We start from the raw sequence: 18,368 nt of genomic DNA, 5'->3' as shown, positions 1-18,368 counted from the left end.
CGGCTGTACTGGACCTCCTCTAAAGATTGAAGGTATGAAGACGCTTTCAAAGCTTCATTTATTTTATACACATTGTGACTTTGTCTACATGCTTTCTTTGGCATGTTGCATTTTCTCATTTTCTCGGCACGACTTCATTCAGATGAAACCGGTCTTGCAACTTGGCTTCACAAACGTTTTAACAAATTTTGCTATTTACAGAGGAATGAATGTATTTTTGCTATTAGTGATTCCACTTTTATTTTCAGGTTTTATCTCGTTTGATTGTGAGGAAAGAAGTATGCTTAAACTTCCAGCTTATCCATCACCAATCCAGAAATCAGTCTTTACGCGCATATATTCAACAATACGGACCAATTACACAAAACCATATTTGTATAATTACTGCTGATAAGTGTGGATCACAACATCTCTTGCCACAATTGATTAACTGTAGCAGTTTTGTTCATAGTTACCAGCCTCTTACATTGATGTCATGCCTGATTTATGTGCGTAAATTCCTCATTACGCAGCTCATTTTACACTACAGTTAGGGTATACAATAAACACATGGCATTTGTTTTTTCCCCTTCAGATTCCTGTTGATATCCTGACATGAAGCTCAATTTACTTGGCACCACCGTGATTCTGCTAGTTGCCTTCTTACCGCGCTACGAATGTCGGGCTATTGAGAGCCCTGGCGGTGCCCTGCGCGTCCCAGCTCCCCAAACCCAAAACTCCCAGCAGCAGCAGCAGCAGTCTGGTCCCATCCTGGAGCGGGTTGGAGAGGAGTATTTCATCCGACTAGGCAACGGGGACTCTAAATCTTTCCCATCATCGTCAATGTATCCCGGTGTATCACCTGCCATCTACAACAGAGCGCTGCAACTCCAGCTGACGCGGCGTCTTTTACAAGGGAAAGTTGGGAACATCAGGGCGCTCATAAGCGGCTTCGGAGACCGCGGGGACGACTCAATGGAGAGGGGAAGGAGGTCCGAGGACCCGCCGATATCCCTGGATCTGACCTTCCACCTGCTCCGGGAGATGATGGAGATGTCCAGGGCGGAACAGCTGGCCCAGCAAGCGCAAAATAACAGAAGAATGATGGAGCTCTTCGGGAAATGAAGACCTCTTTCCTGTCTGCCAAAGATCTCCCTTTCCTCTCTTTTCTTTATTTTTGCATTTTTACCATCAGCACAAAACATGCTCTGTACAATATAGTGCTGCTTTATCACTCTATTATTTATAGCTTTAACCTCAAACTATGGAGCGTAAACGGGCTTGACTTAAAATGATCCGATTGTACCTTGCCATTTTAATGTTGGTGTCAAATCTGTAGAATTACACTGTTCTTCATATTTGAAATTAAATTATTTTGGATGATCCAGGAAATACTGCATCGAGAAATTGGCATTTTGTTTTAGATTATGAATCACTGTATTTATGATATTTATGTTTGTTAATAAACTTATGTGCAACCAGTCATTTTCTGTTGTGCAAGAGAACGTCTTATATCTATATTTTTTAATAAAAACTTAAAAGCACTGCTTACATTTCTCTGTGGAAATCCTTACACGTGGGTTAATAATAAATCCCCTAAAAACTAATTCCAGTTACTAACTCCTCCCAGTTACTTTAATTACTACTTTTAACTAACATAAATTGTATCTGTATTTTGAGAAACTGAATAGGGTTACTGATTAGTGGATAAAAACAAAGTAAACAGTTGGCTGAAGAAAGCATAAATGGTCACTGCATCTTCAGAGTCTTGCAGATATTGATTTACAGAGAAAATATGTTCTTACTGAATACAAAAATGTTTTTTTTGCTCTGGAGTAAAGTCTTGTGTAAACTCCATGCCTCCTCTCTATGACTGCCAAAAAACAAAAATCAGTTTTATCAACAAAAATGACCAAAAATCCCTTTAAAGATGCTCTAAGAGCGCCTGCAGGTGAGAAACATTTATACAGCATCCTTTCCTCTAAACCTTTAATCTTCAAGAAGCAATTCTCATTATACTAGCAAGCAACAACCACAGACAGCTCAAAGATGCACCACTAATAGCTAATGAGTGTGAAAGACACCGTGTGTGTGTGCACCTGTGTGTACTTGCATGCTGCGCTGATCCTTGACCCACAGTGTCAGGGTAAACTAAACAGGGGCTGTGGATGTGAGTCATCCTATTCTCTTTGACCCACTTAGCAACTTGGGGCTTAGCGCTGCATTGAGCCCATTTGTAAAGGATTCAACTCACTGAAAGATGGTGTAATAATTACATGGAACTCAATGGTGGACTACTTCAATACACAAGAAGGTGAGATCATTGCAGGGCAACAGATAGATGACTGACGACCTGAGGTTCACTGCAGTCTGATACGTACAGTAGATTGTAGGCAGGAATAGAATAGTACAGGAGGATCTTATAATGGTCTGCACCGGCTTTAAAAAAGGGCACTAATGCCTTTTCTAGCTGGATTTCCTTTGACAGAAAACGATGAGAGAAAGAGTGTGAGAAGAAGATAAAGGGAAAAAGAGAAAAATAAGTATTTTTTCCTTTCTCATGCACGCACGCACATGCACTCACACACACACACACACACACACACACACACACACACACACACACACACAAACAGAGAAGGGTTTTACACAGAATCTGTTTCATTGGTAATTCAGGCCAGGCAGAAACCAGACGTACAGCGACGCATGTGGTAGTAAGATGAAACTAAAGGCTGTAGTTTTGCTTGTACAATTCAGTTTTAATGGCACATAAAATATGGCAAAATGTGATGTTTTGCTCATTATAGGAAAATATAACTGTGTTACACAACAAAGAATATGACACATAATACAGGGTGTTGTATGAAACACTTAAATGTCACAGTGTTTTCCTCTGCTACTACTCATAAAGTTATATCAGCCATAAAAAGTATATGACATGGAGGAAAACCTGAGGCCCTCTTGTCTTGATCTCTAATGATGTAGTTTAAACAGTGAAAGGTCAGCTGTATAAAAATTCAGGAGAGAACAATAGACACAGCCTGTCTCTCATTCAGTATGTCTAAAAAATTATTCAAAGAAGAAGCGAAACATGTATTTAGTCAAAAAAACAAACAAAAAACAACACGTAATGGGTTAGTGTGCAGTGATGCGTCCTAACAAAATCACAATAAAAGAGTGAGAAGTGAAATGAAACTTCTGCATCTTCTTTTAGATCTAACTCAGCAACTTAGACTTTCCCTATTGGCACAGATCTGATTCTGTCTCACGGTGCCCCAATCTGAGAGGAAAAGTATCACACTGACCTAAAATCAATATTTAGGAGCGACACTTATCATTAGGTGTTGTCTTGGCTAGCAGCTAGGTTGAAGCAGCACTTATGGCCGCACTGGGAGATGAGGAGGCGGCTGTAACAGCATCTCCACCTGAAGTAGTCTGAGCCCCCTCTCCTTCCTCAGTGCCTGCCTCTCCATCCTCATCCTCATCATCCTCATCTTCATCATCTGTAGAAAGAAGTAGAAGGGGAATAAACTCAGTTAACTGATCTGTAAACAGTACATTTCTGCCCTCGTCAATCTCTGCCCTTTCACCTTGGATGAAGTCGATGGTGCGCAGGGCCTTGCCCTCTTCCTTGAAGTTGACGGTGTAATGATCCATGTTCTCATACCCACGCTCAATTTTATCCAAATGTGCTGTACTGGAGGCTTCTGAAATCCTGGGTCGAAAAGGTGCAGTTATACATTTTTAGGAATAAATCAAGCCTCAGGTAGTCTACACTGTTTAAAATGACCTGTGATGTTTAACACATGCCAGGAGTTATTTTGGGATGCCATGACTAAAGATAGTAATTTGCCATATTTCACAGAATTACATTTGACAGTTCAAAGAGAGTAGGTGTGACTTTGCTTGAAAGTGTGAAGAATTTTGGCATTAAATTGACAATATGTTATCCTTTTTCCACAGTTCAGGTTTTTATTGATATATATCTAGGATATGAGCATATGTACTCACTTTTTGAGGATATCCTTTGTGCTCTTAAATAGACGAGACAAAGAAAGACATTGAATACAATCAGCTAATGCATAAAACACTGATATGGGTAACCAATTAACATTAAATTCATGCCAAAATCTTAAACCCTACTGATCCTTACCTGCAGAAATACAGCCATCTCTTGCTCCTCCATGGTTTGTATTCCCATCTCCACAATCTTACAGCTCTCCTCTAGATGGTCTCCGTACTTCTTGGTCAGCCCCCGGATATAATTCACCTTCTCCTCTTGCTCGACTGTGACCTTCTGACTCATCTCCCTTTTTTTCTCTTCCAAGATGGAGTACAGGTGGTCAAACTTCTCACACACCAGAGTCTTCTGCCTCCGACCATTCTCCTATAATACATAAATGAGCGACAGGAGAGACATACACACACATATAAAAAATACATTTACATTAATCATCCATCACTGTGTTTTGGATGAGACATGTATATGCAACATTAGGGTTCAACAGAGATTAGAATATTGAGGTAATCATTACTTCCTGTGTAGTCATGTAAATACTATCAGCTACAAATATTCTGGTGGGTTAGCCTGTCTTCCGCTCATGCGGTAGTGCCATATGTGCAGGGAGGACAGTGAAGCTCATTCTGCATGTCCATCCTGAGTGACGACACATGGGGGACTGGAACCACTCCAGCTTCCTCTCTACTACATCCAACTGTGGCACGTGAACCATAGGAAAGCTGTCTGTTCTCCACCCATTAATTACACTGCTTGTTTTTAATGTCAGTGGGCCAGAGGCAGATAAAGTGCACTGCTAAGTGCATGTCAGATCAACACAGAAGAAAATAGAAGAACAAAAAGACTGAAGCACGAAAACATTTATTTTCCTCCTCTCTGTCTCTCTGTTTAAATCTCACAGACAGATAAAAGCAGAGCAAACGGCATGACAAGGACACGTTACATCTGTTTGTACGGCGGTGCAGGTGAGTGCAGGTGCATTAATTTGTGCACAGAGCGAGGCTTGCTGTGTGAGTGAGCGACCAGGCACTGCAGCAGTCGGACACTGACCTCTATGGCACGACAGGCTTCCTCTAGCTGACTAATGATGCCTTGCATCCTGTCGTTGTTACCAACCATCATGGCAATCCCGTCACTCAGCTCCGTCTGAGGGGGGCAAGGACATAGCAGAGTAAATACTTAAGATCAAGCATGATTCAAATCTGTGATTTTGATGCATGTACTTTAAATGTACTTTATGTAAATGTTCTTATTAGATCATGATTTTGAATGCTTACTTAAAAAAGCATGACGCATTTCACACGTTAGATGTAAACACACCTACCCATCTATTTATTTATGATTGTTTTTTTCCTGCATTATCTCACCTTCTTTGTCTGGTAGATGCTGGTGATAGGTGCCACCTCACACTCTTTGTGGGCTCCAAATACCTTACACATGGAGCATGTGGGCACGCTGTGGGTCACGCAGTAAATGTTGATCTTTTCATCCTTATGAACATCACACATGGGCGTTTCTTCTATGCTCTCTGGCGTTGGCTTGCTGCTGTAGAATAATAGAGAGAGCAGTGGCACCTTCATGTTAGGCCATACATTTCAGTGCATACTGATGTGACGTGATGTCATTTTGATAATGTCACCGGTACACATCTCAGTAGATTATTGGTGATCCATCAGTCTAATACTGTCAGGCACAGGGACTGTAAACACTGAAATCAATGTGTCACTATCACACGGTACACAGTACACAGTACACAGGTGTAGGTGATTAGCATTATCTTTGATTTGATTCGTATTCATTAATTCTATCCTTCATGATTAACTCATACCAGTTACTTCAGTTACTAGTTCACATAATAAATAATAAAATATTTAATTTAAAGCCACAAAATATCACTCCATTGTGAAGGGGAGTATATTGTATTCTGTATTGTTTAAAAGCCAATTTATCTTTGAACCATGACCCTATATGAAGTTAGCATCCTGAGAGTAGGAGTTGAAGTGTTTTGGATCTTATGTCATACAAGTCTTTAAGCTTCACAGTCAACTAAGTAAATCATCTGTGTAGATACATGACTACAATCAGGAACGTCCTGTCATCCACTCTAGCTCTCTGACTCAGAAGCCACTGGCACGCAGGCCATACCAGCAACTGGTATATTTCCAGCTAACATGAGGTTGAAGGCAGATTTGATTAACAAAGCCTGTCTCTGAAATGTCATGATATAATGTATAAGTGGTGACCATTTATTTAGATTTGGTCAAAAAATCAATAGGGACTAAATGGAGCACATCTAAGTGTCTTATCTGTCTCACCTGCTGGACTCCTGCTTGAACATGTCAATAATATTCTCAACCAGCAGGTTCCTTTGCAGCCCGTAAACCCCGTGCCTGTCCAGAACCACCTCATGTCTGCAAGACGGGCATCTGAATCGGCCACCAGATGTCAAAGAGCCAGCCCTTGTTGGGAGGTATGGATTCGAAGCCTGTAAACAGTCATCATTTAAACCTTGGATTTACCGTGATGGCACATTGTTTTATAAACAAAATGAATGAAGCTGTTTCATTCAGTTATGAAATGTTAATCCAGTGGATTAACAGTCCATAATATAAAAGTGTTACCCCATCAGAAACATTCAAAACACTGAATTGCCCCACTGTGACTCCAAATTTGTGTTTTAACACAGGAACAAACACTAAACAACGACTTCATCTTAAATTCTTAAGTTATAAGTGTTATCTGACTAATGTAATGGTTTATTATATTAATAATGTTTGTAAACACAGCCTTTAATTTTCATTCACAATCATTTGTGGCACACAAATAAGTGACTTTCTGTCTACAATGCTTCTATTGCTCACAAAAATATTATATACCTGTAATGTATGCTATCCAGACAGTTACTGGTGAGGCCTTTAATGGATCAAAAATGGAGGACAAGTGCATAACAACATCTATGGCTCCCATGACATAAACTGTTAGCTTAAGGCGCTAATGCTAAACAACAGTGTTCCTCAAGTTAACAAATAAATTTCCCTTCACACTACAAATAAATCTATGGCATTTTGTTGGGTTTCTTACCTGGAAAACATCATTGGCACATTTTCTACAGAGGTTGTGCTGGCAGGGCAGGATAACCACAGGCTTAGTAAACATTTCCAGGCATATAGGACAAGTCAGCTGCTTCTCCAAGTTCTCCATGCTATTCATTTTGTATGGAAAAGCTTTTAGCAATACAAAAACACAAACAAAATCTCATTAAACAAGACTTATAAAGCTGGTGAAGTGGCGTAAAGTGTCCGTTTCTGAGAGCAATGTACAACAGGCCTGCTGCTCTTGTCCCAGCGGGTGTGGGCTCCTATCTTGCTGGTGTCAGTTCTGTTTTTAGAAGCTATTGCTGTCACGTCAAAGGGTGCCATTTTTACCTTGCCCATATTTGAAACTGAGTGGGGCAATAGTGAACAGCTGCCCACAGCCTCTACATCTTCCTCTACACTGACTGCAAGGGTGATTGTGCAATGTGTGTTTATGGAGAGGAAGGGAGACTTAAGTGTAAGTAGTCAATCACTGCATAATGATGATAAAAGGATGTAGAAGCTACTGGGAAAATTTGCACTAAAATAAAATTTAATGTCATCATACTTACAGAAAGTTCCATATAATTTAATTAATATTTGCCTGCAGTCACTAAGCCCATTAACATCATTTTAATATAGCCTTAATGATTAGTTAGCAGTTAAATTATAGTGCTGTTATTGCTATTTCTCCCTATTTTCTTTGGTCCAATCTTCTCATTATAAAAAAGTGTCAAGAATTCAGTACTCTAATATGACAGGGGATGTCACAGAGTATCGTAATCCTGAGTTTTATTCATTTTCTCAGGAACATTTAAAAAAATATTTAATTCAAGATAGACTCAAGACCTTTATTCTAATTTTTAAATGTAAAATGGGAGATTTCACAGTTCACAGTCTAGACTGCATTTGACCAGGTCCAGACCAAAACACTAAAATGAATAATTTCTGGACCAGATTACTTTTTTTTTTTTGCATATTCACAAATAGAAGTAGCATTGTTAGATTATGATACTCTGTTATGTCCTTTGTTTCTTAAGACTTTTTCATACTGAACTGGTAGGCAAAAATGCTACAGTTAAAATAAATACATTATTTGATGATTCATTTTCATTCCATGTATTTGTCTTTCAGTTCACGAATGACGTCATTTTAAGGTGGACTGGCACATTTCAATATTAATGTGTGTATGACTTCACGTCGATTACAGCAAAACTGCTGTTGGTTAAAATTAATCCACGTCTCACATTAACAATAAACATCTGAGTTACTCATGATGTGTATTCTCTTGTGAAATTGTAATAGCTACTGTGTGTAATACATCTCCCTTCGATAGCTCAGTTGGTAGAGCGGAGGACTGTAGTGGTTACATGGGAATCCTTAGGTCGCTGGTTCAAATCCGGCTCGAAGGAGGGACCTTTTTCTATTTGTTCATAATAATACTCAACACGTGCTTTCTTTCTGTCACTCAAAGATTCAGCAAATCACAATACAAATTGCGTTACTTGAAAACCAATATTGTAGCGTGGTCAATCAAATGAAGTCCATCATTTCACAATCACGCTGCAGTTTGTTTTTCTTTCTTAGCGCCAATCAAATGGCGATATATCCACCTTTGAGGAGAAGCCATTTTAATCACGAATACCATTTTGGAACTAACCAATCACTCTAAGCGCTTAAACTTTAAAAAAAAATACATCTTGCGTTTTCAGAAGGCCCTTTGCTGCACGTCACCTCCCTCCGGCCTATATTTACATCCTTTCGTGTGGCCAGTGCATTTACTAAGTGTGCCAAACTGAATTCACACACTTTTTGCACAACAGCTCATTGCTTTACACTCAGTTTGCAATTTATTAATACACAGCTTGCAGATCTATAATCATTGGTCCCTACATTGCTACACCAATTTTCCAATTACCTTTCCTCATTGATAGGCTACATGAAAACACTTTAAGATAATGTGTTCACTTACAAAGCAGGGCTGGAGCACTATAGGTCAAAGGTTAACATTTGGTTTTGATAACAGTGGGGGTCAGTATTAGACAGACAGTTATGCCAGGCCATACTTTCCATGCTACCTTGCTCAAGACATCACATGTTATATGGATGAAGTCTTATGTCTAGACGGTCTAGACTAGACCCACAAAGAAGGTGAGATTTAGCCTAATCTTTTTTTTACATTAAGGTTTTTTTTTTCCTATACTGTGCTTTTGTTGTTTGAGAAGCGTTAGAACATTGTGTGAAAAAATACATAGGCTAATTTTCCCTCTGTATTTGCACTGATAGATTATGTTTAGAATACACAGCCGTACTTTACATCCCAGGATACCTGTGTGTATGTGGGTTTTCTACATGTATGACACACTGGTATTACTGGTAACACTTGTAGCTTTTGTATAAATGCGTGTGTAGTGGGTGCTGCATGTAGTTATTCAAATTATGGTTTGTGTGTTTTAATGAATCTCTGAGGTCTTTTTGGGCAATCTAGTCCAGATTTGACCAGTAAATATAGGCCTAATGGTTTTTGAAAAGCTTTGACATTTCTGCATTTCCACAAACAGAATAAATGTTTTAGAGTCAATAAGAAAAAATGCTCCAGTAACAATGATTAAAAATCAGCATAATGATGATACGTTAATACTGAGCAGGTAGGACCACCACCACAGACTTGCAAAAACAGCAGTAGGACTGAAAGGCTGTTTGCAATGAGTTGAGTAAGAAAATATACCACAGTATCAACATGTAGGGCTGTAAATTAATTAAAGACAATTCCATCATTTCATCTAGCCTATTCGTTACGTTTTTCAGTTCATGAATTATCTTGAAAAATGACTAAACAACACCATCTACAGGCGTTATGCCACTTTTAAGGTGGGCCGGCAATTTCCAATATGAATGCTAGTATTCATTTCCTCCGCTACATCGAAACTGTTGTCCATGTGTCAATGTTATTCACAGAATATAGATCAAACACCTGTAATTGACATAATCTGTGTCCGATGATAAAGAGTCATCGAATCGAATGGTGGTGGACAACTCCCTTCGATAGCTCAGTTGGTAGAGCGGAGGACTGTAGTGGTTACATGGGAATCCTTAGGTCGCTGGTTCGAATCCGGCTCGAAGGAGAGACTCTTTTGTCTTTTTAAAAAACTTTCTCGCTGTCATTTACGTAAAGGTCACCACTTCATGCAATCGCTAAATTTGCAATGTTCAGTTATCTGTGACATTAACCAGTTCTCCTAAAGGCGCTACCCAACTTTAATAAGCCAAATGACCGGTCCGTGTATGCTTTAGTCATTCAGTTGTCTCTTCAGGAACGAAACGAGTGGTTCCTTGATATTGATTTAAAATACAAAATATTAATTTGAATTTACGAGTTGTTTTTCTTTTTCCTGGTCAAAAAGGCATGACCAGAAATTTTAAATGGTTTGATTTTCTGTTCATTTTCTGACAGGGGTCCAGACTCAGAATAAGGGGGCACTGGCTCCTGCTGGCCCCTCCCTAGAACCTCCTCTGATACAGAGACAAAAAATTGCATGTTTTGTCGACATCAAGGCAAGAGTGCAATATGATTTGAAGAAAAAAAAGTCAGGGAAAAGTAGTTTAACACTAATCAACAGTCCCTCTATCAAAGAGAACTGTGAACTGTGGCTGTAGAACCATAATGAGGAGCAGCCTGTGTCATTTTCACACATAAACATTAACAGTTTAATGGTGTGTGTGTTGCCAAATGTTTCATGGGCGCAACCCACATGCTCAGCTCTGCTGCTCATCCCACAAATGCAAGATTTATTGCCAATAAGCATTGTTACAACAAAGAAATACTCTACCAAACACAAATGTCCTTACTTTTTGTGCTATGCTTATATATATATAGATATATATATCTAAGTCAGTGTAATTGGAAATGGCATCAAGTTTCAGTTTTGGTCAATCACTCTTTTACTTACCTTACTTTTATAAATGAACATGAATAAACAAACAGTGTATAACATTTAAATGGTGCTGATTGAAAGGGTTGTCACTCAATAACCTATATCTGAAAAGATTTCAAAAGCAATCTCTGTGTCTTTATAGTGAGAGTGTGGTTGACATGCAGGTGTTTAAATTTTCTCCAAATTGAAATATTTACACACTAAAGCAAAGAAGAAATTCCATGTTGCTGCACCTCTTGGGAGAAGTTTGAATTTGAGAATGATTTTTTAAAAAAGTCTAATATCTGTAAGACGAAGAAGCAGTTAAGAGGAGGAAACATCACTTACACACCTCAACTCAACTTGAAACAATTGATGACATGATGAGAGGAGACTTGTGAAAAGATTTCATTTTTCCTTGCCAGACAGAAAAGACTACGAAATGTTCAACAGTGATTTACTGGCCTTGGAGGTCTCCTAAGTGAGCATACTATATACACTCTGCCTTATTGATCCGCATTATAAATGATAAATGATCACACCTGCAAGCACTCAAATGTTCAAAATCTATGTAAAGGTGATTGTTGTAGTGTCTGATTTGGTTACAACCAGCGATTACAACAAAAATGATCATTTGGTTTGACTGTGAAATGGCTTGTGCTGCAAACACATTTAGATGGATGACTCAGAGATGGTAATTATCAGTTGTGTGAACGACAGCAGCAAGCATCAAACACTAATAAAGTGTCTTTGTGTATAATGACTCAATTTTCTGTGTTGTTGCACAAATGCCATCCTCCTTTCTGTAATTCTCATCAGGAGTGATGTAATTAAAATTCAGGACTGAAATGTCTGTGCTCCTGTAATGCAGGGCTTGATTTTATGCATGTTTATGTACATGTGTGCATCGTGTTTTTGTATGAAGTCTAAATGTCCCCAAGTGTATATTTGCAGGCTGTCAGTGCGTTAATGAGAGATATGTATAGTCTCATGGTGTATTTTAACAAGGCTTGCAATTAAATGTACAACAGAAATTATTTATAGACATTTTGTTCACTATTTCTCAGCTGGCGTCACAGGATTTAACATTTTGCTGCCTGTACTGTTCAGCTACACGGAGGCCCAAGGAACTGGTTGTAAATGTCTCCTCTTGGTGACATCTGACAGCAATGGTTGGGCATAGTTAAGATCCTTGTTTGGGTTCCCAGGGTTGTTGGATGTGGATGGCAAAGTACCCTCATCCTCAGTTCTGGTGGTTTGTTAGTTCTCTAAGCATTTGTAATCTTTTTTTTCTCTCATACAATATGACAACTGCATTCCTGGCAACTTTATTCCCTTTATGCAATAAGGTCACATGGCTGTGCACACAGGGTTTTTCCACAAAGACAAGTCAAAGTCAGTGAGTCATATTTAAACAGATGTTATCACTGAAAATGACAGCTGTACTGTCTAATGTGTTTCTCTTTCTCTGTTTCTCTGTTTCATCCTGTAGATTGGGAATCACAGCTTTAAAGACACTATAAGTATGTACATGTTAACACCTCAATGGTGAGAATCATGTCTTGAAATTTTAGAGAGAAACTGACATAAAAATAGATTTTATGAGACAACACCTTCCAATCTCACCCTTAACTGCACCGTTTCTTTGACTTGTGATTTGCAAATTGATCAAAATAGATGCCTAATGCTTCTTGTTGATAAATGTTAAGTATAAGCATGTGTGTTTCACCTGATGTCTCATTTCTGTTTATATCTTTTTCCTGTGATTTACTACTGTACAAAGATGTTTTCTCATCACTTCATGCTGTGGGCACACCACTTAATTTAGCTTTAATCAATAGTCTTTAAAAATTTGGAACCAGTATATTTACAAATTCATTAACCACAAGCAAGGACTACTCAAATGTGAACCATTTAGGCAGCGCCAAAAGTGAATTCAAATGAGACCAATTAAGAAGATGTTCTGGGTTATGTCTTTGTCATTGCAGGGCATTTAAAATAATTTTAAGCCATTACAGTCTGGCTCATTATAATGCCGTGCCTGTCAGTAAAAATGCAATAAAGATAAATGAAGAGCAGTATGAAGATTGCTTGATGACAAAAAACCAATATGGATGTCAGAAAGTGCTGCTGTGAGTGTTAAAAGCAGCAGTGCCCTGTGTAATGCACTCACTATGACCCTCCTCATACATAGTGCTTTGAGTATATAGTAGGAGAGTCTGCAGGCTCTGCCAAGGCCACAAAATACACAACAGTAGGTGGTTACACACAAACACAGTCACACACATAAAGGTCTATGAGCTCATAAACAAGATAAAAGTGTATTTGGGACCAGAATAGGGTGCCATCTGTTCTCTTGTATGAATATTTCAGTTAGGTGGAAGTCATATTGTATTCATACAAATGGTGAGCAGTCACCACCTGTCATTTAAAAAGGTCTTGGTAAGCATAATTGTCTATTTCTATATTTCTGTGTGTGTCCTTAAAAGACTAATAGTTACTGATAGGTATCGGAAACACTTCACTTCAACACTTTTTAACCACCCTGCTGCAAATTTAACTTAGAAGAAAAATGACAAATCTGCAAGTGATGGTGATAACAGCAGTAACTCATTGTAGACTCACTACAGGCAGACAGTAGTAGTATTAAGTTATGGTACACATGAGAAGTAAAGGTAAAGTCACTTATTTAAAGCTCAATGAGAGTAGAAATTTAGATTTACCTTTGCAAAAGAGACGATCCCCGCTACGGACTTCAAGCTTGAAAATTAACTACACAGTATAGTCAGATTTTGTCCAATTCATAATTGTGTCCAATAATGGTGATTCATTTAGCACAGTACAAAAACACACTTGAGTAAACATGTAACTGCACTTCAAGCTTTTCAATTACAGCAGCTGTAGTAAACATAATTAGTGAATCAGTTTGGTCATTTCCATTGCACTCATTTTTAATGCACAAACAACATCAGTAAAAGTCATGGTCTAGTGTAAACACTTGGTTACTGTTGCAAGCAGAGAAATGTGCAGACTTTTTCCTCTATTGTAGCTAAAAGAGTTAATTTACCTTTTTCTTTTCTAGTTTTTGCTTGAAGATCAGGACATGTCTTCATGTGGTTCCAAGTCCACGTGTAGCTGCAGGACTTCTCTGTGGCTTTGTGAGTGCAAGACTTCTCCAGATTCATCCAGACTAGTGTACAGAACTTCTCCTGAGTCCAGGTACACTAAAAGGCCACATATGTAAGCTGAATCAGTATTTCTTTTTCTTTTCTTTGTCTGTCTTCTAACACAAGTGGTTGTCAAGGTTGCAATGATTTTTTCTCTACTTACAGGTTTTCAATGTACAAGTTTTCAAACTTCTGACAGTGTCACTATGACTGACATCCGTGATGAAATCAGTACGAGAAAAATGAGTCAATCTTTTATTCTAATAGCGTCATTTTGGGACATCACTTTGATTATAAGCAGGAACTGGTCATATAATTACATTTGAATCAGTGCATGAACATCATAATCTGGGCGAATTTGATTAAATGAACCAGCATTTAGTTGGACTTTTGGTTGTTGTTGAGTATTAACATTTAGAACAAAATGCAGAAAGATAGATGCAACCTTCCAACCTCACCTTTAGTCATGTTCAGCAAGTATAAAAAACAAACTACACATAGTAGAAGAACACATAATGATATTTTAAAAAATGAATGCACATTAACATCCTCTGTAACTTAAAGTACAACAGTCCAAACTCTATTCTGGGTTGAATACAAGTCATAGTTCAGTCATATTTAACCAGACAGCAAAAAGGACTGATGTCATTTTATTCAGGTCACACTGACAGTAAACATCTGCTGCACATGACATCTCATGTCGTAGTTATAATTAATATGACCATAGGAAATGCAAAGGTTTTGAAAAGATAATCAAACACATAATTAAAATCATTGATCCACATAATCATAGTACAAACATAGCACAACAACAAAACAGAATTGCAGTGAAAAAACCCTACTGATAACCATTTTCCATAACAATAATTCACGACTGCTTCCGGGATAATACCAGTGTAATTATAAGTAGCGTGACATAGTTGATTTGCATGATAAACGTAATGTGGAGCCTCACAGTTTTGCAAATGTCTTACATCATAGTGGACATATAGTCAAGTAATGATAAGGACAATGAAGCAAACGCCAGATTTCCACGCAGACTTTTATGTAACATCCGCTCCCATACAATGACGTAAAGGAGACGTCAGTGTGTTTTAACAGTCGTCACTGCAGCTGATGGTTATGGGAAACTGAAATACGTTCAGCATTCAAGTGCTTCTTTTAGCCAAGTCTGAACATCACACCCTCTGCTCCATAAGAAATAAGTGCAGTTCACATGGTCTCAGCTTTAACACTTAAAGTTAGAGTGTAATGAAATCTGGATTTCAAGAAATTTGGTGCAAAACATCACATAGCAGGTGAGCACGTTTTAAGAGTGCAAAGACGGACAGTGTTATTGGGATACCTTTGTGACAATGCCCAGAGAATCTGAGCATGCTCACTTGCTCAGTGGGAAAGTCATGAACATCACATCTGACAAAGAACTTGGTTGCTAGCCTGTCAATCCCCTCAAAAGGTTTTATCCTTGGTTTTACCCCAGTCAGCAATAAGCTTCAGACTGTCGCCCCTAAATGTCCTTTCTATTTTCAGATATACTACCTCTACTGCTGTAAAGTAGCATATTTAGGACTTTCTTTTAATTTCTATTAATAGTATTTTTGATATCTTTTATTACCTGTTACTTATTTTTAGAAAAATATTGAACTGATTTACAAAGAATCAGATAGTCCACACAGACATTTAAGTAGATTCTTAATTGCTATATGAGCTGTCAGATGCCTTGGCAAGTGATAGGCATTCCTGGTTATGTGACAACATTTGTTATTCCATTCATACCAGAGCCATGCATACAAAGACTAGTGTCAACTCATTAGCATCAGTATCATATCATATCAGTCTGCTGTCAGCTCTCACGCTGCTCTTTCTGTACCCAGGTGAAGCAGTTTAGTGTAGCATCTGTGTTTGTGAAGCTCTTGCCTTTAACACAGTAAAAGGCTGCTATCTAGTGGTAGAAAGAGGGCAGGCAATGTCCAGTCACTGCATTACTGCATATTGACATCACTGCAGTCGTCACTAAATTGGGCTGACATAGTACTTGTGGTTATGCTGTTGCCTCAGTGGGTAAAATAATATGGATGTTAACAACAGACTTCTCATAGAATTATAATGTCAGTCTGTCACATATAGTATTGGTGTTATCTGGGACACATTCAGTCATTCAGTTTCACATTTCTGGACTTAAAATTCTACACTAAAACAAAATTCTTATTCCCATTGTTCATATCTGAATACAGAAATACAAGCTTTTATCAAACTGTAAAAGCACAAAGAGGATTTGCCAGCTTTTAATATGCTATTATACTATATAAATGCAACTGCACATTTCTTCTGATTAGAAACCAAGAGTATCCTACTCATTAAAATATGCTTGGGATATATTGTAGATATATTATAGTGTACCTCAATATCGCTTTAATTAATTCTTCATCAGACAACCGCAGTGTCCTTGTAAGGGTCCTTTTCTACCACAAGGTGGTGCTGCATACATAGAGCAAAACATTTCCAGGGATTTGCATTGGCATTCAATACAAAAAGGTGCAGCAGCCTGAAAATGCAGTTTTTAAAAATTCAAATAGATGATAATAGAAATAATGTCTTATTATTACGTAGTAGACTAAAGAGTGCAAATGTACTAAACATCAGGACGAAAATGTAGTTCCCTTGTCTTTCAGCATTGTACAAATCCAACTAACAAAGATGGAGGAATGCATACTTAAATGTCTTAAAAATATTCGATAAAGTGCATAAGTGTATGTATCATAACATTTTCAAACATGAAATAAATACTGCGGTGTCACTATGTATAGGTGTGTTTGTTTACAGACATAAGCACACTGATGCAAATATTGAAAATGTACATCAAAGAGCATTGCTTAGAGGTAAAATTGCTGCATGGGCAATGCAGCAATAGGTAATGACTCTTGTGATGCTCGAAACATTGTACGAAGCTAACAGGTAAATCAATTAGGGACACCAGAGATTGCAGTCTCTCTTCAGAGAGCTCCAGAGACACTGGGGGCCTCATAAGCAGATACTGTACCTGTGACCCCAAGAGGAATCAGCAGGTACGCAGCTCACTGGTTCCTTGTCATCCCTAAGCTCCTGAGGCTGATGGTGGAATAGTTAAACACATCTGCCATGCTTCAAAAGTGTGTTTCTGTGTATGGTTTGTGTGTGCATGTGTAAAAAAAAAAAAAAAAAAAAAAGGAGGGGAAGAAATTAATTAACAAAACTATTTCCCAAATCTTTACCCAAGTGTACACTTAGAGGAGTGAGTGTAGTGTGTGTTTGTATGTGTGTGTGTGTGTTGTCTTGTGCACACACACACATGACGTGTCATTGACGTAGTCATATGCAAGATCAAGCAGTTTCAGAGTTGTCTGGCAACAACAGGTTTGTTAAGTGCAAATGCAAAAACAGTACACTGTTGTGTGGCTGACCTTCTCTGCTCTGCTGGCACATGTTTGCAGCAAATGCCTCAGAAGTAAGATATGTTAAGCAGAAATAGCAATTAACATTATAATTGTATAGTTTTAAAGTGTATTCTCTGCAATGAGACCATCCACCATTCAGGGGTACAAAGTAATGTATTAGAGGTGAAGTCAGTTGAGTAGCTTTTCTTCCACTTGTGTTTAAAAATCAATAATTCAATTTACATGCAAGGAGTTTTTCGATTAAGCCTCCTAGTTGGTTTTGAAAGGACAAAAGTTGCAGAGACAACTACAGTTATGACTAAATCAAGTGAATATTTGAATGATCCTTTGTTTACCTCTAAATATATTTTAAAAATCAGGTTTCAATCACAATACCACATTTTCCTTTTAGGAGACCAAAGACGTGTTACTAAAACATTTGTATCAACTTTAATGTGTCACTGAATGCTAATTTTGAACTTCTCTTTTCCACTAATCATTAACACACAAGCAATTTCACTTTGCCTGGACATCATTAAAAATAGAAACACAGTATACCTCAACTGGAATTGGCTATTTTACCACTCTTTCCACCCCTGCCAGTATCTATGATGGTTGTGTTTTGCAGTGTTGCCGTAGCTGCCTGGAAAAGATGCAGGCCGTCTTTGTGGGGGGTATGACCATGGGGGGACTACATTCAGACCCATGGAAATAGGGAGGGAGGGGATTATGCCTCCATTGGCACTGAGCCTGACTGTTGCCATGGCACATTCATTGTCCCCCAGCACATGAGCATGGCACTG

The 18,368-nt window shown here is 38.3% G+C and overlaps 2 protein-coding genes and 2 non-coding genes across 4 annotated transcripts; 3 read left to right on the top strand and 1 right to left on the bottom strand.

Annotated features, from left to right (window-relative positions):
* Positions 1-1,104, top strand: crhb (corticotropin releasing hormone b). Its single transcript, XM_053342459.1, has 2 exons — positions 1-32; positions 575-1,104. The coding sequence occupies exon 2, from the start codon at positions 595-597 to the stop codon at positions 1,102-1,104; it is 510 nt and encodes a 169-aa protein (XP_053198434.1). The 5' UTR covers positions 1-32; positions 575-594.
* A 2,235-nt stretch (positions 1,105-3,339) lies between these two features.
* trim55b (tripartite motif containing 55b) lies at positions 3,340-7,293 on the bottom strand. Its single transcript, XM_053342873.1, has 8 exons — positions 7,079-7,293; positions 6,313-6,482; positions 5,365-5,542; positions 5,048-5,143; positions 4,133-4,366; positions 3,991-4,013; positions 3,570-3,694; positions 3,340-3,482 (listed from the first exon to the last, which is right to left on the bottom strand). The coding sequence occupies exons 1-8, from the start codon at positions 7,205-7,207 to the stop codon at positions 3,340-3,342; spliced, it is 1,098 nt and encodes a 365-aa protein (XP_053198848.1). The 5' UTR covers positions 7,208-7,293.
* A 1,104-nt stretch (positions 7,294-8,397) lies between these two features.
* trnay-gua (transfer RNA tyrosine (anticodon GUA)) lies at positions 8,398-8,483 on the top strand. The gene is given in 2 exon segments: positions 8,398-8,434; positions 8,448-8,483. It is a non-coding gene; the product is annotated as a tRNA-Tyr (tRNA).
* Positions 8,484-10,110: 1,627 nt separating this feature from the next.
* On the top strand, positions 10,111-10,196 carry trnay-gua (transfer RNA tyrosine (anticodon GUA)). Its single transcript is given in 2 exon segments — positions 10,111-10,147; positions 10,161-10,196. It is a non-coding gene; the product is annotated as a tRNA-Tyr (tRNA).
* Positions 10,197-18,368: the final 8,172 nt, after the last annotated feature.

The sequence above is a fragment of the Scomber japonicus genome, chromosome 21 (genome assembly GCF_027409825.1).
Source record: "Scomber japonicus isolate fScoJap1 chromosome 21, fScoJap1.pri, whole genome shotgun sequence".
Lineage (NCBI taxonomy): Eukaryota > Metazoa > Chordata > Actinopteri > Scombriformes > Scombridae > Scomber > Scomber japonicus.
Note: the sequence above shows the minus strand (reverse complement) of the source record. Positions and strands in the feature narration are given on the sequence as shown.